This window comes from Lygodium microphyllum, chromosome 9, assembly GCF_053477565.2.
Source record: "Lygodium microphyllum isolate KBCC chromosome 9, Lygodium_microphyllum_v1.1.10, whole genome shotgun sequence".
NCBI lineage: Eukaryota > Viridiplantae > Streptophyta > Polypodiopsida > Schizaeales > Lygodiaceae > Lygodium > Lygodium microphyllum.
Window position 1 is genome coordinate 35264858 of NC_141143.1, and position 25273 is coordinate 35290130.

The 25273-nt window shown below is 42.1% G+C and overlaps 1 protein-coding gene across 4 annotated transcripts in view; it reads right to left on the bottom strand.

The window, feature by feature from the left end:
• LOC148030941 (sphingoid long-chain bases kinase 1-like) overlaps positions 1-25273 on the bottom strand; it is a 250691-nt gene that overhangs the window by 180707 nt on the left and 44711 nt on the right. For all 4 annotated transcript variants that reach the window (XM_087684500.1, XM_087684501.1, XM_087684503.1 and 1 more), the window contains 2 exons: positions 12765-13124; positions 1578-1671 (listed from right to left, as the gene is read on the bottom strand). In XM_087684500.1, coding sequence (XP_087540626.1) covers positions 1578-1671; positions 12765-13124 — 454 coding nt within the window. The remainder of the gene's footprint in view (positions 1-1577; positions 1672-12764; positions 13125-25273) is intronic.

Below are 25273 nucleotides of genomic sequence, written 5' to 3' on the forward strand. Positions count from 1 at the left end.
CCAAATCTAAGATTTTGAGCTACCAGCTAATTTGATGCATGTCACAAGCTTCCCATAAGGTCCACCCCTTCAAAAAATCAGTAAGGCTAGCTATCCCCTCCGCCACCCTCTCACATTCCCTTTCTAGTGTGGGAAGTTGTGAGGCATGATGGCATCACTAGGGCTTAAAAATGGATTTCTCAGTCACCATAGTCATAGCTGTGAGACCAAAATTGGAGTCTGAATTCAAGGATGATGAAGAGCCTGAGTCACTCTTGCCCTTCTTCTCCTCCTTTTAAAAAGCCGCTAGCTTCTCACCATCCTTTTAGAGATACCCCTTCTTGCCACAGAAGAGACGCTTCACCTCTTGTCATGCCTCTCTGTGGCTGCAAAAGCTTGAACATCTAGAGCACCGGCTTAAGATGGCATCCTCCCTTGTAACTGCACAAACCAAGCCTCTAGAATAGCACTCCAAGTAAAGTAGTCAATGCCTTCAAGCTTATCGTCACTAGAAGAACACAGAGATGCCGTGAGAGTGAATGAAGATAGGTGGAGTTTGAGAGAGATACTTGGGGCACTTTTTGGTCAAAATCAACCAAATCAAACAAGAATTCAGCAGTTCAATAGCTCATATACAGAAGCACATGGTAGAAGATAGAAAGTGGAGCAGTGGCAAAGAGAATGCAGTGAAGGACCACAAGCACCAAGACACAAGATCCTCTCTAAAACTGCAAATGCAAAAATGCAAAAGTGCAATGTGTAAATCAGCAAAAACACGGGTTTTACCAGCCATTGGATGATGTCAGCCCACGAATGCAGGATGCGTCAATCTTCAGCACGGCAGGCAGCAGCAAATCAGACCTAGGGGAAGCAGTTCCAGCCCCAAATGACCAATCTGCAGGTAAAAACGCAGGCAAAACAACTCTGGAGACTGAGAAAACAGGCTGCGCACCACCAAAGACAGTTTGCCCAAGAGGAAAAGAGGCCATCTGCAAGGTAGGAAGGAGTAGGAAGCTGAAATACAGATTTAAAAAGCTCCAGCAGCAGAAAATGCAGAAGTCTCAGACCTGAAACTGTCGCTAACAGCACACACAACCAGCACACCAGCAAAACTGGTTGTCTGATACCAATAGCAAAACTTCCAGTCTACCTCTCTCCAAGCATGCAAGATGAAGCAATATGATAACTAAGAGTGGGGTAGCGAATATATAGAAGCCTCGGGGCGAGACACTAAACAAGGGAAGAGACCCTAAAAGCTTCCGGCCGAGACACGAGGCAATTAGAGAAACCCTAGAATGGGCCGCCCATTTGCCTCTATCCAACATGTAACTGAAGCCTAAACACAATGCCTAAAGCACATGATATGTACTACACTAACAAAAGCATGCCTATCATGTTCTTAACTTCACAAATTAATTGGATTATGCTACACTTAGCAAATAGTTGCGAGCAAATTTACGCCATCGACTTTTGTTTGCTGTGAGATGTTTCTCAGTATGGCTAATGAAGTTTGCATTGACACAAGCTAAACTCATTGAAAAAGTTTCTGCCAAAACAATAAAAGGAGCCCTAAAAACAATATGCCTGCCCTTTCTTACCATCCTCACATGTTGATAGATCAACATTTGCTGCTAGCTTGTAAGCATGATGAGGACCAGTGGTTTCTACTACATTCAATTTAAAGCCTGCCAGCTGTAAATCAAAAGTGAAAAGAAAAAGTTAACAAAACAGTCCTGCAGTAGCTTCTTATTTATAAGGAACAAAACAAACACAAATAATAATTATGTATCACAAGGAAAGCAAATTCAAGTATACAGGTGTGACGCTACGCAGGTCCATGAATATGGCCACACTTTTGTAAGAGAAAAGAATGCCTCTATTAAGGCAAAGTACAAAAATAGAAATATAAGGGACTTCCAAGAAATTACCTACATACAACAAAAGCAAGTATATTACAAGGTCTAAATGAATAACCAATCAGGAGGTATATAATGCCAAACCATGTGTTGCTGACAATGAAAGAAGTGCCAAAACCCCAAATCCTTAGAAAACCATCTCCCCTCTTCATAGTTCTTGAGTTGTCCTTTAGCCTCTCCTGCCTCCCTTGGAGAGTGTGGACAATCCAAATCCTAGAGAGAGTCTGTATATATATCCAATAAAGTTATGGCATGACTATGTCTAGTGGTCCAAATATCAAGCAATGATGCTAGCTATCAGCCCCCATCTGTGACCATGCCCCTCGATCCACTTTGATTGTGAAAAATCTGGTGTGGTGACCCCGCTCAAGAGCTAACCAAAGATGAGATAGGAGTGAATCCCTGGACCCCTATACATCCTCATATCCACAGGTTGGGCATCTCTCCATCATCCAGCAACAGTCTTGCATGTAATTATCATAATGTCTTTTATAGCATGAAACATTATAGTATTAGAAACCAAAAGCCATGGGTATAAAAAGTTTGACTCTCAACCTCTATGTTTGAAAATTCAAAGTTTGAAAAATCATTGCTGTTCACTGCTCCAGAATGACATAGATACTTGTTTTTCTGCATCTATTGTCGACATTATTTGATCTGTAATGTGAATGGGGTATAATGTACAGCTAGAATCAGTGGACATACAAAAAGTAATGGGCTCTAAACATGTGATCGTACCCTAAGTGACCATTAAAGCAAAGAAAGCAAATTGTTTCAAATGGAGTTGTTGTATTACTGCCATACAATATCAAAGGATAACATCGGGATCATCCCCAAAAAGGTGTAATTGCTGCCTGAATAGCATATTTGAGAAGGATGTTGACCACACCTTGCTGGGACTCAAGGCCCTATTTGAGAAGGAATTTCATTATACCTTGGAGAGCACAAGCATATTCAATAAGCATCATAGGAGTCTCATTCCATCTCAGTTTGCAAGAATATATATCAAATGCTAGACGTGGTGATTCTAATGCAGACAACAGGGAGCATGAGGGGAGTGGAGAATCAAAGTTTGCAAATTGATGCTATAATCCCAACTTCCTTCCCTCTCCACACACTGCCAAAATCCCTTGCAACCTAATTCTCACCATTGGGTGTCCCAATACAAGTGGAACGTATGCTCTTTGACGACCCAGACATTTTCCTTGTACTTCAAGAGGTTGGTAGACTAATACTCAACAAAGGAGATCTAGCCTTATCCAACTCCCAAGGATGAGGATCTATGCTATTGGGCTACTAGGGAAGTCATGGAAGCTAGACCATATAATGCTTGGACAGACATTCACGAGTGAAGGTACCCCAGATGAGTCAGACTGGGACCCTACAAAGTGGAGTTGGCCAATGTCTTCAATTTCTCAAGATCTCGTGAGGTTCTTCTCTTACATGGCACACGTTAGCAAACATATTCCAATGTAAGATGAGGTGGACTAGGCCCCCACCTGCAGCAAACATTGGGCAAAGCAAAGTATCACAAAGCCTTTCACACAAACCTTCTGGAAATGCCTTTAGGAGAGCTAGCGGTTGTAGAGAATCTCCTTTTCTTGGTAGTCAGTAGTTCATGAGGGTCTTAAAATGGGTAGCTCACTACCATTGATGCAACAGGACAAGGTCTACTAGGACTACTTAGGACAACAGATGGAAAGTCCAAAGCATCATGTGCGGTCACATGAGGTATGTGGTGTGGAGAGGGACATCGATTTTCTATAGTAGAGAACCTAGCCTCAAGGCGTGCATTTCTTGGGGGCCTTTTTGTTGGCAATCATTTAGTAGAGGACAGCTTTTTGTTGGCAATCGTTTAGTAGAGGACAGCAGTTGTACTTTGAGGCAAACATACAAGACAACCTTCATCATGGAGGTTGGCTCGTGCAGTGGTAGGCTTGGAGCTCTTGGCCATCCTCAGGTATTAGAGTACTTGGTGTGATGACCAAAGGTCTTGGATCTCATTGTGAGCCTGATATGGTGGCACATATGGAGGGCTTGCTGCCAATTGGTCTCCAATGGGGAGAGCCCTTTAGCATACGCTACCTTGGGTCCTGCATCATTCACTCCCTTCACGAGCGTTGAAAGCAGCTCTAGAAAGACTTGGCATCCACATGAGCTTTGGCAATTTTTTATTTTTGGGTTTACCATAGCATTTTTTCATGCGAGATGGTAATGCCTGATTGTGCTTCACTCCCCCGCCTTGGGTTCTTTTCCTTATTGTTCAATGACCACCCTAAGAGGCCCTATATTGATGTGATGCACACTTTTAGCTCAGCTATATCGTTAAGCCCATGTATAGTTAGTAATACTCAGGAAGGTTTTTCTCTGAGGTGTTATTAATACAATTCTCTTTTCTTGGACAAAAAAAAAAAGGTAATACAATTAGCAACACTCTTTTTTCATAGAAAATATGATTCTACTAATAAATACCCTCGGAACTAAGTATCCCAAGGGAGAGTACAAAAACAACACGTAAGGGACTTCCATTACAAAAAATATACAACAAAGGAGAAGTCTATTAGAAGGCCCTCACTTAAAGTGACAATCTATTCTAGAGTAGAAGCCTCCTCTCTAGTGTCTACATCAGGAAGCTCAAGTGCAGATAGAGAAATTTGACAATGCACAATGGGAGATGTAGCAACGAATTTAATATCTCTACATAAGCTTAGCCACTTTAAATTCTTAAACTTCAAAGCATTGGTCAGAGTACAAGAATTTCACAAAAGAATTGGGTGGGACTGATGGATGGAATCACATATTGTATCATATGAATCCCAAGAAATGTTCACATCACCCTAAGTAGGATTTGTTGTTGGTGGTGAAATATCTGATGCTTACACATGGTATGGTCATAGAAGTTAGTATTTATGACATGCTGAAAATGGCACTAGCCAAACTAAGACTCCACCAATCACTCAAAATGTATGTACATGCTTCAGAAAGAATCTTCACACTCATTGCACTCTATGATCTAGTGGGACCAGCACTTGTTGGCTTAAAATGGGACAACCTCCTCAGACTAATACCATGGCTTGGCAGGATGTAAGATGAATCCTAGCTAACTGCATAGCATCATTCAATGCTGAAAAATTCTCTAAAAATTAGCATGTCACTGTAATTACTCCCACAATTTCTGCACTTTGCTCCCAAAACTTTGAGCCGTGAATTCCCCCACCTAACTGCAAGGTCATGACCCTGCACTAAAACTGGCAAGCTACATTTTCTGCAGCTTATGGTAAGTCATGTTAGTCACATTTATTTGTAAGCCGTGTAGGTCACAACAATCACCCAGTTCTGGCTGCTGATTTTCAGCAAGAAAATGAGGAACATGCTGAATAACCTCATGCAATGATGCATCAAAGGATCAAACTCATCCTTAACATGCTCGATAACCTCATGCACTGATGCATCAAAGGATCAAACTTGTTGGATATTTCACTCATGCCTCACTTATGCCTACGCTCACATAGGAGTGTCGGTGATCAGTAGGACACTGGGGCACTTTTTACTCTCGGTAGGAGAGGTTTTTTCCCCCAAACTTATGGTATTATTTCGTATGTGCTTATGACACACAGGCACTTACCGTGTTCGGGTGTGAACACCCCCTACAACCCTAAGGTTTAAGGCTTGTACCTTGTACTTTCAGTTTACACTCTTTCAGTCTATTGCATTGGGTGTCGTGCTTCACTCTCTTCTGTCTACTGTTTTCTGTGCTGAGCTTTGATCCTGCCATCCTCTCTCACATTTGGTATCAGAGCTGAGGCTCAGCGCTGCTCTGCTCAACCTCCGAGAGTTCCCCATCAGTCTACTCTCTGTGTTTAGCTCAGACTTCTCACTGTGCTCAGGCCTGATACCTGTCAACTGCACGTTAGCAATAGTAGTCGACAGGCGCATCAGAAGCTGTCACTCCAACATGAGACACCTTGCCCCTGTGCCCTGCACAACACCACCCGTCAATGCTTTGTGCAGCTCTGCCAGCTGCAATGACAGCTCTGACAGCTGTGATACCTGTTAGCTGCAAAGCCCTGCAACCGCCCTGCAGCCTGTGCGTGAGCCGCCACGCCTAGGGTACGCCGCCTTCAGCCCCTCCAGCGCCGCCTGCGCCTGTTCTTGCTTCATCTACTACAGCGCCGCCCCTGATCAACGACCACGCCGCCCACCTCTGACATCGCCTAAGCCATCCGCCCACTTGGATCTCAAGCGCATGCCGCCTGTGCCTAAGAACCGCCACCTTCCAGTCCCTGCACCGCCAGACCCTGCCCTCTGCTGCCTGTCTGTCCTGCACCCTCCCGCCAGCTCGCCTGTACCTGCGCCACCTGTCCCTACCTGCACTTGCGCTTGTACCTGTGCCCGTGGCTACCAGCTTGTCAACTTGACATTTCAGAGGTTTTTTTTCTTTATGTTAACTTTTTTTTTTTAATACCAGAATTAATTTCTGGAAGAGGGGGTTCCCACGCCACAGGCACAGAATTCAAGATACGTTTCAGGGACACGGTTGATGCAAATTTTTGGGCACATTTATCAAAAAATTTGAGGCTTTTATGTTTTCTGGGAACATTGGCATACGACTGCAGTTACAGTCACTAACAGACTGTTTTGACAAACCCCAGGCAAGGAAAATTTGAAAATTTTGCTAGTACACTATTGCTAAACACTGATTGCACGTTGGACTACGTGCATAACAGACAGTTTTGATAGAGTGCACCTCTGTACACTAATTGCAAAAAGTTATTTCCTGCAATTTCTGGAAATTTTCAGATTTCCAGTGTAGTCCTCCTTCGACATTGCTCTTTTGCATTTTTTGGTAATTGAAAATCGTGTCAAATCAGGGAGAAGATGTTTTCACCTATGTATCCAAGGAGGATAGATTGGATGGAAATAACTATTCACTTTGGTCCTTCATGATGAAGAATGTACTTATGGCCAAAAATCTTTGGGATTATGTCAGTGGAGAAGAAGCTTGACCTGGAGTTGTGGTTCCAATTACTCCTCCTCCACGAGGACGTGCACCATGGGCACCTCAGCCTACTCCACTTTAGCCACTTCCCCAAAGAACAGTAGCTCAAAAAGCATGGGATACACGGGATGCACAGGCTTTGTCGTTGATTGCATTGGCAGTTCAACGATCAATCATCCCCCACATTTGTTCAGCAACTTCTTCACGAGAAGCTTGGCTAACTTTGAAGTAGATGTTTGCAAGCAAGAATGAAACTCGCATCTCTTTCTTAAAGGAAGAGCTAGAGACATTGAAAATGGATGAAGGTGATTCTATTCAGGATCACTTGAACAAAATTCAAGACTTGCGAGAGCAACTCATGAATGTTGATAAGTACTATTCGGATGCACAAATGATATCTACCACTTTGAACTCATTACCTCCTTCGTACTTGGCTTTTCATACGGCCTTAAACCTCACCATGAGGATTGCCGCACAGCCAATCACTTTTCTTCAGTTAGTTAGTTTGCTTCTAGAGGAGGAACAAACACGGAGGAATAGTGGTGTGGATGCTATAGCCTTTGAGCAGGCTTTTATGGCTAGACAAAAGGGCAAAGGCAGCCAAATGAAGAATGCTCCGCAGAGCTCTGGGACTTCTGGCACATCACAGGCAAACAAAAAACAAGGGGACACACAAGCCAAAAAGGGCAAATCCCATTATTGCAAGAAGCCAAGTCACTACATCACTGAGTGCATAAAAGCACATTGCCAAAGATAAGAAAAAGGAGTCAGGAATGTCTGTTTCTGACGCTCCTTCCACTGCTACTGAGTCCACGTCCTTTGCTGCAAACACGGACTATTGTTTTTACACATGCAATTATGACACCTCTTGGGCAGATCGAGCATCCAGCTCTACTGAGGATACAGGTACTTGGTTTTTTGCCAGTGGTGCTTCTAGGCATATTACATCTCGCAGAGATTTATTTACATCTCTTCATGCAGCTCCAGTTGGGAAGTCCGTACAGTGTGCCAACAATGCATCATACCCTGTTAGAGGTATTGGTAAGATTGTGCTCACAGCCATTGATGGCTTCTCCACCTACAAGATGCTTTATTTATGCCAGGCATAAAGAAGAATTTGCTCTCTATCTCTTCTTTGGCACGTTGTGGATTGGAGGTCACATTTGATGATGACAGATGCATGGTGAGAGACAAAGAACACATGACTTTGGTCTTGACAGACACTTTATGTCATGGATTATACGAGTTGGATGCTCTTTTAGTTGATTAATCAACGTATTTGACATCCACTCTTACTCGTCCTATGATACAGGCAAAGTTATGGCATGCTAGGATGGGGCATGTGAACTTTGGCAGTTTGATGCTCTTATAGCGTACGTAGATGCTAGATGGATTACCTCTACTAGAGAGACCTCCTGAGCACTTGTGCGAGGGGGGGAATACATGCCCTCTATGACGAATTCCTTTTGAAGAAGAAAGGCATTCTTCATCAACATACTACTGCTTATACTCCACAGTAGAATGGGATTGCAGAGAGAAAGAATCGGTCACTCATGGAGATGGACAGATGTATGCTAAAGGCAAAGAGCTTACCTCACTGTTTCTGGATGGAAGCCGTCATGTGTGCTTGCCATGTTTTACACAGATTCCCCACCAAAGCTTTGAAGAAAATTACACCCTTTGAGGCTTAAAACAATCGGAAACCTTCTGTTGGACACTTTCGTACCTTTGGATGCCTTGCGTATGCACATATTCCAAAGGTACTCGGGAAAACGTTGGATAACAAGGCTGTTAAGTGCATTTTTATGGGATATAGCAGTGAGAGGAAAGGCTACATGCTCTATGATCCTATTTCGAGAAAGGTGTTTGTCAGTAGGGATGTACTATTTGATGAAAAATCAGAATTGTCCCTGGTTAGTTTAGACACATATCAGGCTGCCCGTGATGTATTTGAAGAGCTGCTGCCCATTACATTTGGTGATTCAATTGGAGTTTCAGCAAGTGAACTCAATGTTCAGCCAGCTACTCCTTTGGAAAATGCAGAAAATCAGCCATTGGCTGATCTGAATATTCAGCAAAGTGCTGAAACTGAAATTCAGCAAGAGCTTATGCACAATCAGGAGGCAAGACAAATGCCTAGATGGTATTTACAGACTATGAAAGATAGTCATCTAGATGCATCCATGGCTGGTCGTATTAGAAGGCAAGCTCGTATGTGTGATACTGCACATACCATGGAGTTTGTTAGGGCAGCAAGCACCCTTGATGAAGAAGAGCCTGAATGTTTTGAGGATGCACAACAGAGTGTGCATTGGATGGCAGCAATGAAAGCTGAATTGGATTCTATCACTAAGAATCAAACATGGGATTTGGTGTCTTTGCCATTTGGGAAGAAAGCCATAGGAACAAAATGGGTCTACAAGCTGAAACGGAATGTAGATGGATCCATTGACAAATACAAGACAAGGCTTGTAGCTAAAGGCTATGCACAGAAAAAATGCATTGACTATGAGGAGACATTTACTCCTAATTTCCATATGACGACCATCAGGTCTATGGTTGCTTTGGCTGCTCATTATGGATGGACTGTGCATCAGTTGGATATTAAAAATGCATTTTTACATGGGAAACTTCATAAGGAAGTATATGTACAACAGCCCATTGGTTTTGCAGTTGAGGGCTTGGAACACTTGGTCTGCAAGCTTAAAAAAGCTTGTATGGTTTGAAACAAGCTCCTAGAGCTTGGTATGCAAAGATAGATGCTTTTTTGCTTAGCCAAGGGTTCATAAACAGCTCATCTGAGTCTACCCTTTACGTATGTAAAGAGGGGGGATCCATGCTAATCATTTGTCTTTATGTTTATGATCTCAAGCTTACAGGGACACATGCTGATCAAATTTCAGCATTTAAGCAAAATTTGCAGCAAACTTTTGACATGTCAGACTTGGGGCCTTTGCAATATTACTTAGGTATTCAGTTTATACATGATGCTAGAGGTATTGGGTTATCACAGTGAAGATACATTGGTAAACTTCTTGAGAAGTTTGGCTTACAAGATTGCAAGACAATTTGTACACCAATGGAACCTGGACTTAAACTGTCATTACATGATGGCAGTGATTTGTTTGATATACACACATATGCTCTAGCAGTTGGATGTCTTATTTACTTATGCAACACTAGGCTAGACATACAGGTTGCAGTTTCAGCCCTGAGCAGATATATGCATCAGCCACGCATGTTACATTGGCAAGTTGTTAAGCGTGTCTTACGTTACTTGCAAAGTACTAGATCTCTTGGATTGCTTTATGCCAAGGGGGGACCACTACAATTACATGCTTATAGTGATTCTAATTGGGCTGGTGATTATGATTCACATCACTCCACTAGTGGCAATTGTTTTCTTGGCTCGTCTTGCATATCTTGGCTTAGCAACAAACAGTCTATTGTTGCCACATCGTCATATGAAGCTAAATGCAAGGCAACTTTCACTACCACAGTTGAATGCGTATGGATTAGACGCTTGCTAGCCGATCTCGATGTATTTGTTACGAAGCCTACTCCTTTGTTCACTGACAGTTGAAGTGCCATTGCAGTGGCACGAAACACATTGAGATACATTATCACTCTGTCAGAGAGAGGCTACATGCACGTGATATCAGCCTTGTCTATTGTCCTACCACCAGTACTGTGGCAAACATCTTCACCAAAGCTCTTCCTCGTGAAAAATTTGAAGCATTTCACCATGCTTTAAATTTGATCTCCTTTGGTGACGGATGACTCTCGATCACTCTTCACTCCAAGGGGATTTGTTGGGTATTTCACTCACGCCTCACTTACGCCTACGCTCACATAGGAGTGTCGGTGATCAGTAGGACACTGGGGCACTTTTTACTCTCGGTAGGAGAGGTTTTTTCCCCCAGACTTATGGTATTATTTCGTATGTGCTTATGACACATACTTACGGGCACTTACCGTGGGTTGTACCTTGTACTTTCAGTTTACACTCTTTCAGTCTATTGCATTGGGTGTCATGCGTCACTCTCTACTGTCTATTGTTTTCCTTGCTAAGCTTCGATCCTGCCGTCCTCTCTCACAAAACTCGTCCTCAAAGCCGGCAGTTGACTCTTCTCTACATTCCAGCAACATTAATTCTGCATTTTTTATCAAGCCTCGATCTTTGCTTACAATCACTTTGCCCATGAAAGGCTGTGATTACAATTGGTGCCAACATGTCTTCATAAAATCACCTTGCTTGTGATAGGCTAATAGACACCCAATAACTATTGCATTCAGAACCATACCCAGGAAACATAGTTAACAACCCTGTCCTGCAATTCATATTGCTGTGGTGAACAACTCTATGCAAGCAAGACATTCAAAGAAATATGCACATGCAGGAGACATTTGGCTTTCGGCCATCCTATACATCATAAGGTCTGACAGTCTTCTATGTCCCTGTAGGGGATGATTCAGTATATAATACACTACCGTTATTGCATCCGACCAGCACAACTTTTGTGCTCAGCAATGCCGTTCAGCCATGTTGTATATACAATACCCACAAAAATGAGAGAAATGCACCACATACTCGTAGTGCGTACCTTCCCCCCTTCAGCATCCCACTGAGCAGTATGAAAGGTACCCCTGCTGTTATCCATCATTGCATGAAAATGCACAAAGCAAGTAATAAATTGCAGACTATTCTCTGCTATTCTAATTGACTAGTTCTAATGGGCAGGAGGCTTGGATACAAGGATCTCATGGACATTTTCATTTCTTGTTTGGTTCCAACATGATCCAATGATCTATCCAGAAAGATCCTCTAGTTGCAACGTCTTCTACAAAGCTGAGTATCAAGCCTATTATGATTCTACATAGGATATCCTCTTTTGGTGACTGCTATTGGAGGATTTGACCCATTCTCAGCAACGGTCAATCACACAATCAGAGTGCCATAGCATTGGCACAGAGCCTGGACTTGCATATGAGCACGAAGCATATCAATCCCTACTGGGAGAATGTGGTTAATGTCTTCATCAAAGGCTTTGCCTTGAACCAGCATTACTCAGCTCCAATAAAGAGGAGTTTGACTCCCATGAAATCAGCATTTAAGAGGGAGCTCTTCTTTTGCCCCTGATTTAGTGTACATTAACCTGCACCCTTTCAGCTTCCTTTGGGGTTTCATCTCTATTATGTTCCCAAAATGTCTCTATGGTCAGTGTTACAACTATGTCTCATCATGTATATGTTTTCATGATTGTCCTACTCCTCATCTCAGTGTAGGAAAATGACATTCTCCTCTCCAATTGAGTTTGCCTCCACCGTTATGAATTGAGAGTTTAGCCAGTGAGGGTTTCTTTCAATCTGTTCTTCTCTCGGCTGGCCTACAGAGCAATGGTCTAACCTGCAGGCAATCACACTGCCAGATGGCAGTAACATTCAATGCAACATCACATGCCTGTCGCTTTGTTATCAAAAGCCTCTCTGGATCTGGTTGGGATGCCAATTATACTAATTCATAAGGAAAGATGAATAAAATATCAAGAGACCTTAAACAAAATGTCAGGTTTGTTTGCAACCTACTAAACAGTAGTATCACACGTCATGTCAACTTAACTATTACTTGAAGGACTTTACAATAGGACATGTTAAAGCCTTATTTTCTACAATCGAAACAAGGTTACATGAAAATATGTGGATACAATTCAATTCAAATGGGTCAGCTGCAGACTTCATTGGAGATAATGGAAAGAAAAACAGTAAGCATGAAGCCATGCATATATTGCTCATTTCATAAATATAGGAGAACTCATAGAAATCACAAAATGTTTCATTTAAAGCAGTTAAGATAGAAAAAATTCACATACCTTTAGTATAGGTTCCACCTTAGAATTATACACTTTCCGGGCACGACCACGCCCGGAGCAAGGATTCAAAATTACAAGCATGACACGCCCACTTGGGCAAATTTCAAACATGCCTGGAGGTGAATTTCCAGCATCAACTACTGAACCCTGCCTTTTGGATGCCGAAAAAGGATGTTGTGAACAATTGACAAAGCATCCCACAGAAGCAAAAGCATTCACCCACTTCAAAGCCTCTTCAGAGGTCACAGCCAAAAAGTGTGCATCCATCCTCGTACGGCTTGCCTTCAAAAATGGCCAACTGTTTCTTGCGAAGGGGAAAGAGTGAATGGTAAATCGCCGTGTGCTATCAACATAAGAAACCTACACACACATGATTGTGTTGTAGTAAAAAAAAGAAATGCACTTCAACATACATACAAAGAAATATGTTCACTGAAGGCTCAAAGTTGAGACTTTTGAAGAGCTTGTGTTGACATAGTCATATGACATTCAAATTGGAGATCATTAAATGGAACCTACAATACTCATTTGTCTCTTAATCTTTGCCTATAAATACATGTACTACACCACAACATGTACCTCCTAGTAAGTTCAGTACCTATTCAAATGTCTCCATTGAGCAAGAAAACAATAGACCAAAAAAGTCACACTTCTTGCCACTTGCCCATTCCTTCCCTCCAGCGTTTGAAGACCTTTAAACATAGTTAAGGACAAAATTTCTGGCATCCAGCTAAAACTTCACCTCAATAGACAATTTGATTACTTTGTACTGCTTTTAGTAATAAAAAATGACTATTTATAGACCTTTGCCAAGGAATACGTGTAATCATAGGATCAATGGTCATCGCTACTTTCATCCCTTGTCATCCCACTTCACACCAGATCTGGTCACCGCCATCTTCTCCTTTCTCCTATTGCACTTAACATCAGTCTTAGCCAGGGTCATCATAGCTGCTCCATCTTCTACCACCAAAGCCCAAGACAACTGTTGCTGCCATCATCATTTCTACAGCCAGGCGATTTCTCCATCAGTTGGAAATCAACCCCTCAAGGACATACTCCTGATTTCCAGTCTGCTGCTGCTTGCATAGCTCCTAGAGGTCCCAGCCCCTGCATCTCCTCCTTCTCCATCGCCAGGAGCTGCTGCCCTGCCTCTCCACCCCTGCATTTGGTTCAGAACTGCCGCCCTGCATCCATAGCTGTTGTCCATCATATGGGTGGCTACAATTTTTCCATTGAAGAATCTGTTGCTGCCGTTCTGCCCTGCTACTCCATCAACTGCCCTCAGACAGCTTTGTTTCCGCTGATGCTGCCATCACCTGTGCTCCTCAACATCTTCAAGATCAGCTGGAATACATCGAACTGTTTTGGATTCATTGAGCTTGGTGGTTTGCTGCACTCAGGGTCCGTTATGGAGGACAACACCCTCTCTCAGCCCACTTCCATGAGAGATGATGGCTGTTGGACAGCCCTCCACTCCTTGAGCATCTGTTGTATCACTTCCAGAATCGGATTGTTCATTGAATTAGCCGTATTCAGTCATCCTCTTCTTGATTTGTGTTCCTGCCTGAGTTTGTTGTGTCACTCACATGGTATCAAACCTGGTGCTCTTCTAAAGAGCATCCTAAGCTATTGTGAGTGCTAGGTTTGCACAAGCAACACATACTACCCTATGATGTCTCGTATCTCAATCACCATCATCTTGGGAGCTTCCCATCCACACTACCTCTCCTCCCCTAGACGCTCTAAGGCAGCACTATTCCTCAACATGGAGACAACACTAAACTCTTCTTCTCTACTTTCTAAAACCTATCTAGATTTCAAGTGGATGGAGTATCTTGAATACATGCAATAAAGGTGGCCCACGTCTACTCAACATATTCTTCCATCCACTTCAGCACAAGCTACCACCCACTTACCAGAAGGCATGCCAAGGTAGATGCCTATCAGTTATGGCAACCAGCTGGTGAAGACAGCCACTTCTAAGATGGGGGAGGACAAACTACTTTTGAAACAAGTGGCAATCCAATGCCTTCATTTTAGCCATGCCTAGTGACAGGTTCATACAATCCTTTTGAATTGTATGAGTCAAAACCCCAATCTGTACCTCCGTTTGTTTTGTAGGAAACAGCTGTAAGTTACGTCAAAGACCCAGACTAGCATATAGAGGAGGCTCTAGATGCAAAAGACAGCAAACAAATATGCCTGTAACTTCTCAAAGTTTACATTCTGCTTCATATAGCATAGTTTCAGTACTATTCATTCTCAAATCCTGCCCATGCCTCCCTCATCAAGCTTGCATTTAGCCTCTCTTTCTGATTTCTTTAGAAATTAAGGGTTAAATCCTATCTTCTGGTCCATCTCTAGGCTCCTCTTCTTTCCCTCAGGCTAGCTTGGCTCATTTTGTAGTTGTTAGGCCTTTCTTAGGTTTCCCTACCCATTCTTAGGTGAGTACCACTTTGGACCCTAGTGCTCCATTTTTGAGAATACCACCCACACATCGTGCACCTCCCATCTATACACAAGTCAATACCCCTGTGCTTCCTAGTGCTATTGTGCTGGGCATCCCCTTCATGCACTCTGTACCTTGGAGATGGAGATCATGTCTTCTCTTTCAACGTTGACCCTCAAGTACCATTCCACTTCTCATGGCAGCCATCTTTCTTTTCTTTCAGAGCTAAGGTGTTTTTATCATTTGATATCACTTACTACACCACTAGTTTGTTTCTTTTCATGTCAAGTGGATCACTACCTAGGTGATTGTGCCTTCACATTCTTGACTAGCATAGGATCCATCTCCCAAGGTCGAGTTTCGGGCACGCCTACAATACTTAGTCATGATTAACAGCCATCTCCCACAATTGAGTATGGGCATGTCCCAACTATCAATGTGATTGATTCTCCCTCCCTCTTTGCCAATTAAAGGTGCTTGAAAGGCAACATGGGATGGAGTACAAATGAGGGAGGCTTTAGCACAATGAACACCTGTGGGGCTGGGCACAGGTTTTTCAAGTGGGGGGGGGATTGATTCTCCCTCCCTCTTTGCCAATTGAAGGTGCTTGAAAGGCAACATGGGAGGGATTACAAATGAGGGATGCTTCAGCACAATGAACACCTATGGAGCTGGGCATGGGTTTTCAAAGGTGGGGGGGCGCATTGTTGGTTGTGTGGGGGGAGGTGGTGGTGTGGTGGGAGGGGATGATGCTTGAAAGGCAACACAGAGGGAGTAGAGATGAGGGAGGCTTCAGCACAGTGAGTGCATGTGGGAGGATACAAAACCCATGCACTGTTGAGGAGGGGGAGGCAACCCAACCAGTGGCCAGAACTGGAGGCACCCACAGCAGTGCAGGGTGGGGAGGCTGAAGGTGGTGCACAAGGGGCAAGGCAGTGGGCTAGGATGGCTGGGGGGTGGCGGCGTGACAGGCGGCAAGGGCATTGGTTATGGAATCACATCAGGCAGCTCGTCATGATTCCCATTGCATGATAGCTTCTAATGTGTGGGAGCGGTTTGACTAACAAGGCATCATTATGGCACTGATCCAGCGGTCAAGCCAGGCCATCTTTTTTGCTTGAATTGCACTTACCTTGTTTTGGTTCATGTGAAGCAACTACGCTTGGCCCGTGAAATTCAAGCATTTGAGGCTTTGTGCACACAACCAATAATGTTATGAATTCTGTACACAGCTCAAAGCTATAGAGGAGTACATCCTAAACAATGCTCTGCTTAAATATAACTTCAGATACCTACATAGGTTGCAGTGTCTCTGATTGGAATATCCTAAACCATGCTCTACTTAAACATAACTTCAGATACTTACCTAGGTTACAATGTCTCTGATTGGGGAACATCCTAAACAATGTCTCTGATTAGAATATCCTTATGATTACAATTATGCCAGGGTGTTTACTGCTTCAATGGTTACCGCAGCAGACCTGCAGTCTTGGTATTTACAGGCAACCAGTTGTGGCAGGGTGTTTGTTGTTTGAATAAGCTCAAAAAGGCAAGTTGCATCAGTCTCCAATAATTCATCGGCAAGCTGCATCAATCTCCAACAATTCTACGACATATGGGATTGTAAGTAGCAGTGTTTTCCTACACCAAAGCATGTGTTTGATTATGTAAGCATCACTCCAACCCAGAATAGCTTCTTAGCCTCTTTCTTTTCCTTCTTTTGGACATAATCATCACTCGAACCCAGAATAGCTTCTTAACCTTTTTAATGATGGCTGAGAGGCAGCACAAGAGGGAGTAGAGATGAGCAAGGGTTCAGCGCAATGAGCACTTGTGGGAGGATACCGAACCAATCCACCATTAAGACGCGAGACGCAACCCATCAGCGGCCAGAACTGGAGGCGCCAGCAGCAGTGCGCGGTAGGGAGGCTGAAGGCAGTGTGCAGGGGGCAAGGCAGCGGGCTAGGATGTGAAGGGTGGTAGTGTGACAAGAGGGAGGGGCAGTGATGGCGGTATCCCATCAAGTGGCTCATCACACAATTCGTGCCGCAAAATAGCTTCTAATGTAGGGGAGTGTTTTGCCTAACAAGGCATCATTGTGGAACTAGACCAATGGTCAGGTCAAGCTAAGCCTCTCTTTTTTTGCTTGACTTGTACTGACATTGTTTTGGCTCATGTAAAGCAGCTTCCCTTAGCCAGGAGATTCAGGAATTTGGAGCTTTATGGACACAACCAATAAGGTTATGAATTTTGTACACAGCTCAAAGCTATAATGTGGTACATCCTGAACAATGCTCTATTTAAACATAACTCCAGATACCTACATAGGTTACAATGTCTCTGATAGGAATATCCTTATAATTACAATTGTGTTATGGTGATTGTATTAGCAGGATTGTCAACTCCTTGCTAAGGTAACCATCGCCTTTGTAGTCTTGGTAGGTCACTGGACAGCACCCTTTGCCCGATGCCCTGGCTGCTTTGGAATGGAATGCCTTGGGATAAAAGAAACTAAACACGATGACTTATTTCTCATGGCTCACTTTTGGGCTTGAGAAAAAGTGTTGAGCTAAAACTTCATTATTCTGACTTAAACAGTCCCAATACACGCCTAATTAATGAAGAAATGTTCTTATTTTAAAAAGAGATATGATCCTAGAGAGTTTCTGTGTCCCACATGTAAAACCCTAATTTTGGTGCCCCAAACTTTCTATAAATAGGCATGTTGAAACCAACCTTCCTTCCCTGGATGGGTGGTAATTCCCTAATTACAACTTAATTACAACAATAACATTTATAATAAAACTGAGAAATGCAAATTAACATACAATCTTGGACAGTGGACACCCTATTGGCCCCAAAACTGACGCCCCTTTTAGTATTTATTTAACTTAATTGAAGAAGAAGGTGATATACAATGGAATTCTCTCAATCCCTTTCATTATTCCAACTCCCGTTGCTATCCAAAATGACCAACAAGTCTTCAATCTGATTTGCCCCTTGATTTGTGCAGTAAATTGGCCTTCACCCGCTTTGATGGAGATAGAAAATGCCCCAAATTAATTGATTTGCTAGTTCCTCCACTTGAATTTGACTAAAAACAGCTTCAGTCCTGTTGAATCCAAGTCTTGGAGCTTCCAATTTCTAATACGCTTCCCGAGGCTGCTACTAAGCCCTAATTTCTGCTGCAGATTAGGGTTTACAGCAAAGAAATCTGAAATTTCTCGGCCTCTAATAATCTCAATGCTATAATCTTTAGAGCAAGGCTGTAGAAAGGCTGGGACATGAGAGAGAATATTGGGGAGAGAAAAAATTCAGACTTTCTTCACGAAGAACTAAAGAAAATTTGTCATTTAGTGCAATTGCCCTATCTCAACAACTTATAGATGCAAAGAATTGAAGAAAGTCAGTCATTTACTACCTATCTCAACAGCCTGTAGATGCTGTCACTTGCTTTTGATTGGTCTTCTCCTACCCCTAGTTGTCTTAGAAGGTTCTCCAATGGCTGCAAATCAGACTAGGAGATCCTCCTCCCTCTCTCTTGTAGGCTAAATATACTAAAACGCCTCTCTCCAATCTCTAAAGATGTTTTTCAGTTTTACATGGGCATTTTTAATAAGTCACAACCTTCCCAAATGGTTTCTCCAACATTATCAATAATTAAATATTAATTTTCAGTCTTTGAATACTGAAAGTCAATTTAATTATTGGCTGGTCGTATCATTTTTCAAGGCACCGAAATAATTAAATATTAATTTTCAGTCTTTGAATACTGAAAATTAATCTAATAATTATTTCGGTGCCTTGAAAAATGATATGACCAGCCAATAATTAAATTGACTGGGCAACTTTCATTCCGGAGTATCTTTGCACCATCTTTGACCATCCATTGGCATTAGGTACCATTAAACGTCACTTCTCTGATATCATCAACTGACACTTATGGCCAAATAAAAGACCTAGGCCGACAACTAGCACTAGATACCACCAAGTACCTGTGCAGCAAAACCTATAGCAACTTTTTCCTTTGACATCTCGTGATTTCCTGGAGTCCCAAGCTCGTAAATTTACTCTAACCCCAGTTAGACCTCACATGTGCAACGTTTACTTAACCATGTGATTAAAAATTAATCCGCATGTTAAGTGAGATTTCAAAAATACATATCCTCATGATAGCCCTCTCCCTTAAAATCCTTGCAATCGTCCTCGATTGCAGTGCCAGTTACATCAAAAGCAAAATAGTGGATTGAAATTTCCGCAAAAAATCATAGTTAACACAACATTGCGTATTCTTACTCAACCATTCCATATGCCCAACACATGCTGAAAATTACCAGCTAATCATAGCATAACATAAGACACAAATAATCTTAAAAATATTACCAAATTATCTGATGACCTATCTATTTCTCATGAGCTCAACTCATCTGGAAAAACCAAACCATAGCATAGCATAACTAAGCATAAACTATGGCTAAAACATCAATGGCATCATAACATATGCTATTGTCCATGGAACCAAATGTAAACCATTGAAAACTGAGCATAATTTGATCATAAACTGATCGCTTTGCTAATCTGAGAACTAATCACAAACTGCTACAAATGTGATCCTAAACTAATCACAAACTCATTGCAAAATCTTCATGAGAGTACATGCAAGGTATATGCCGCAACTATAATAAACTAGTGCAACGCAAGGAGACATCACTTATCTGAATTCTATGATGTTGACTTAGATATTTATCACCTGTGCTTAATTAGCTTTTTCTTTTGCTAAGGACGTGAAATATATGAAACGCAGATATGAAAAGTTCGTACAATTCGGGAACATGTCAACACTGAATCATTTAAAGGCAAAAAGTCATGGCCAGGTAGCATTTGATAAGCCTTTATTCAACATGGGGCTACTCCATTTGTACGAGGCGGGGCGAGTCTAGGTGGTCGGGTGACTGGGGCTCTGCCGGTGCGGGGCTCCCGTGGGGTTGGGAGGGGAACATGTCGGCCGGGACATGAATGGTGTAGTCCTGGGCCGCCACCGTTTCCAAAATGCCTTTAAATAGTTCATTGAATTCTTCCCTGTCCCGAGCTATCCTTTCTGCCCTTGAGCATCTGGTGCTCGAGCATACGTTGGGGGTTCTGACCAGCAATCAATGCAAAAACTGATGCAAAACTAATTCCAAAAGTGACCATAAACCATTCTCAACCAATCAAAAACTGAGCTGAAACTAATCTAAATTTTTGTCTCAAAATTGAGGCGAAATTCATGCCAAATTGATCATAAGCTAATATTAAGGTATAGTTCCAATGCCCGAGTGAAACTTATACTCATCTGCATACATCTCACAGTGACTAGTACACTAAGTAGTGACCTCATGGCAAACATACTATCAGTGCAATACCTTGAATACATACTAAATACATTGAGATCCACTACATACGAGAGCTCTCCATAACTGGAGGAGTGAAAGTGCTACCTCCCCCTTGAGCATCAAGCAATACTCTGGACTCTTGCCTTGTTGAACCTGACAAAGCCCAAACTAAACTCGGCTCTAACTAAAAGGCATTTGGGTAAAGTTGCAACAACTGAGGATGGTCTACGAAGTCATCCTCTTCCATCCATTTGGCATCCATTTTTGTGAAAATGTCTCAACAAACTGACATGAAAGACACCGTGTATCTGCCAATGTAGAGGTAATTTCAACCGATATATCACATCATTGATCTTCTCCAATAGGCCTATAGTATCTTATACTTACTTCGGATACAATCTTTCTCTTCCTTTCATATTTTTCAGCCTTGCCTTTCAAAACGCAGCAATACATAATCACTCTCTACAAACTATAAAGCACGTCTGTGGCGATCAGCTGTCCTCTTTTGCTTTTCTTGCAATCTCTTAAGTGCATATTTTATCTTTGCATAGGCTACATTCAATCAAAGAAACTGCCCACAAATTCTCTATATGGCCTAAAGATACGATCCATCATCCAATTAAAAGTAGCAAGATCATTCGTAAGTCTAAAAGGCATAACAAGAAACTCATACAATCCAAAAGATGTCCTAAAAGTTGTCTTAGGCACATCTTCCAGTCTAATGCATATCTGATGATACCCACTTTTCAAATCTATACGGCTAAATATGGTTGCCCCTTGCAATCTATCCATAACATCATCAATCCGAGGAATCAGAAAGTGATTCTTTATTGTGATCTTGTTCAGCATGGTAATCAATGCACATACCCCATGAACCATCCTTTTTCTGCACCAAAAGCACTGGAGAACAAAAAGGAGATAGGTTGGGCTAAATCAACCCTTTTCCTAACAGATCATTTACCTCATTCATAATCTTCTCCTGTTGGGCTGCACTGACTCTGTATGGTGGCTTATTAGGTGGGCTACTTCCAAGGATAAGATCTATGCCATGATCTTTTAGCCTTTTAGACAGTAGCTGCCCTGGAAGTGACTAAGAGAAGCAATCAACATACATTTTCCGAAATGACATGTGATTCTTCTCTTACTTAGACATATTCCCAACATTCTCGCTATCATCTTTATCCTTAGTAAAAACCAAGTACGCTGAAAGATGATTTTTTATTACTTTAGAAATGGCAACTGCTATAGATACAACAAGGACAGATTCACCTTTCAACTTTACATCAAGTGTGAGTACCTTTCCCTTATGATAAATAGTGATATTTTTTACATGAAAATCAATCACTGTATGCATACGGTGACACCATGGCAACACACCAAGCAATGCATCACAACCCTACGTGGAGCAATGAAGAACTCTTCACTATCCACATAACCTTGTATATGTAACCGAAGCTTTCCGATGATGAGCGGTGTGACGAACTCTGCATGGCCTTTACATGTCATTCCAACTTTCCCCATGGGTCCCATCTCATCCTCTTTGATGCCTAGATAGGCGACCATGTCAACAGAGATGAAGTTAGCTCCTGCACCATTATCAAAGAAAATCAATGCATGCTGATCCTTAATTTTTCCCCATGCTATGCATAACTCAATAACATCATCATTGGGCTGATTACTAAGAACATGGGGCACCAATCCCACTGATGTTTTGGACTTCTTTCCTTTAGAATCTCCTTGATTTTCTGATTTTCCAGCTTGCTGCCTATTGGGACAGTCCCTTGCAATGTAACCCTCCTATTCAAAAATAAAACATTTATTTGCAGCCATCAATTCTCTACGTTGTGCCAATGTTTTCAAGCCCTTTCTTTGTTGTTTTGGCCTCTCTTTAAGCTAATTTTCAGATCTGGCCCTTTTCTCAGCCTTAAACAACTTTTTATTAGGCTTCTCCCCACTCTCTAGGAAGCCCAAATCCTTCCCATGCAGCAAATCATTGGCTGTAGCAACTGTCTCTATAAGCTGAGGCATGCTAGAGACAATGGATTTAATGCAAAAATCCCTGATTCCTTTGGGCAACCCACAAACATATTTTTCCACTTGCTCATGAAGGGGTACGGAGCAATAAGAAGTAATAGGCAGCAATGCATCCCAAAACTTCTTATTACATTGCTCCAAATTCTTACATTCCTTAGCATCTAGCTTATTCCAAGCTGTCATGATGTCCACCTCAAAGGTACTTGTCAACCAATGCGATGCAAACATTTGCTTGAATTCTACCCACATTGATAGTACTCTACCTTGCATCGAAAGAGTGGACCACCACTGTAATGCATTCCCTTTCAAGAAAGTGGCTACCTTTCGAATCTTCGAGGACTCCGTGAAGTTCCCCCTTGAATAGGCTGCATCAAACTATTGAATAAAAGTCAAAGCTTTCAGTCTATCTTGTACACCACTGAAGGACTCAAACTTCACTGCTTTTCCACCCTCATCAAAGTATTTTGTTCCCCCTTTGGGTGCCAACTTGTCATACACTAGCTGCTGCAAAAAGGCTGCATTTGCTGAATTTACATCAGAACCAATACCAAATGGAGCACTTGCATGACCAACATTCATTCCTTGAATCCCATAAGCATTCGAAGGTGCAAATACGGTACCCAACATGCTACTTTGTGCCCCAGACATCAAGCCAATGCTGCCATATATAGGGTTTTACATATTTCCATCCATACCCGAATACATTGGGCCTTGTGTAAGAGAAAGGACAGCTGAGCTCTGAGACTACAATTGACATTATAGAGTGTGAGAGAACGACATCCAATGCAATAATCTGAAGTGTAAGGTGCAAGTGCAAGGTGAAATCCTTAAACCTTAGGGTTGTAAGAGGGTGTTCACACCTAACGAATGTGAAATACAATAAGTGCCTAAAATTGTGTAACATATGCATATAAAATAGAATAAACAAATCTGAGGGAAAAAACCTCTCATATGGAGAGTAAAAAGTGCCCCTATATCCTACTGAAGATCACCGACACTCCTCTGTGAGCGTAAGCGTGACTCAAATCCAACAAACCTCCCTGGAGTAAAGAGTGATCAAGATACAAGGGTCATCCACCAAAGGAGATCAAAGTTAAAGCATTGCGAGATGCTTCAAATTTGTCACAAGGAAGAGCTTTGGTGAAGATGTCTACCACATTACTAGTGGTAGGGCAGCAGACAAGGCTAATATCACCTGCATGTAGCCTCTCTCTGATAAAGTGATAATGGATTTCAATGTGTTTCATGCCTGCATGAAACACTGGGTTCCGTGCCACTGCAATGGCACTCTGATTGTCAACGAACAAAGAAGTAGGCTCCATGACAGGTACGCCCAAATCAGCTAACAAGCCTCTAAGCCATACACATTCAACTGTCGTAGTCAAAGCTGCCTTATATTTAGCTTCACATGACGATGTGCCAATAGAAGATTATTTCTTACTAAGCCAAGAGATGCAAAATGAGCCAAGAAAGAAACAATTGCAACTGTTGGAGTGACAAGAATCATAATCAACATCCCAATCAGAATCACTGTAAGCATGTGTGAAAATACATGGATCTAGGACATGGCTATGGAGGTTGAAAGAGGAAGAGTGAGCTCATGAGGACAAAGACATTAAGACTGACTATCACACAAGTGAATTAGGTTCCAAGATTGAGACTTGGACTCATAAACACAATCTTGTGTGTTGACAATAACACACATTTTGCTGAAAGGACAAAAGCACTATAGCATTGCATTAAAAAAGAGAGCAAGTAGAATGCTTTATAGGGATAGACTGGGCTGCACTTTCCACCACTGTGCATATGGGATTCTGCATCCTAAGCCCACATTGCTCCATACAAAGAGGCTAAGCTGGGTGTAATAGCCAACATCTCAGCACCCATCCTCAATCACAACCAAAAAAGTACAAAGTGTGTAGAGGCTTTAGTGAGCAATCACCTGCAAAGTGTGGATACACCACAAACATGGTAAACACTGAGGCTGTCGCAAAAAAGGCTAAGTGTGGGTACCAAAGACATGGTGGACATCCAGAGGCTGTAACAAGGGCCTCACAAAGTGTACAGAGACTGTAGTACAAGGTTACATGAGGAGTTTGCAAGCTTATGTCAAAAGCATTAGAGCTAGGAAATACAAAGCTAAAAAAGTCTATCAAAATAGGAGTAGAAGAACTGATGAGGCTGGTCCTTTTGGTAGTGGTCTTCTTCTTTTTCTTCTTCTTTCACTCCATGGTCTTCTTCTTCTTTAATAGTAGCTAGATAGGTCTTTTAAGACCTCTTCCTAGCACGACAGAACTTCTACGTGTGCCCGATCCTTTTACAGAAGTCACATACCAGCTAATCTTTCTTGCCCTTGTACCTATTACTGACATATAACATTTTTTCATCTTTAGATGTACTTGGTTCTTCTTTGGATTTTATATTCTTTTCTTCTTCTAGCAAGGAGACCTTAATGCCAACCAATTTAAGACTAGGCACATTGATTAATGTAGTTGACACATTATTATAGTCAAGAGGCAGGCTTTTTAACGACATACCGATACAAATATCTCCATCCATCTTGAGATTTATCTCTGCAAGTTGGGTTAGGAGACTTTTCATGTAGTTAACATGAGATGCCAAGGATGTATTAGGCTTCATATCAAGTCAAA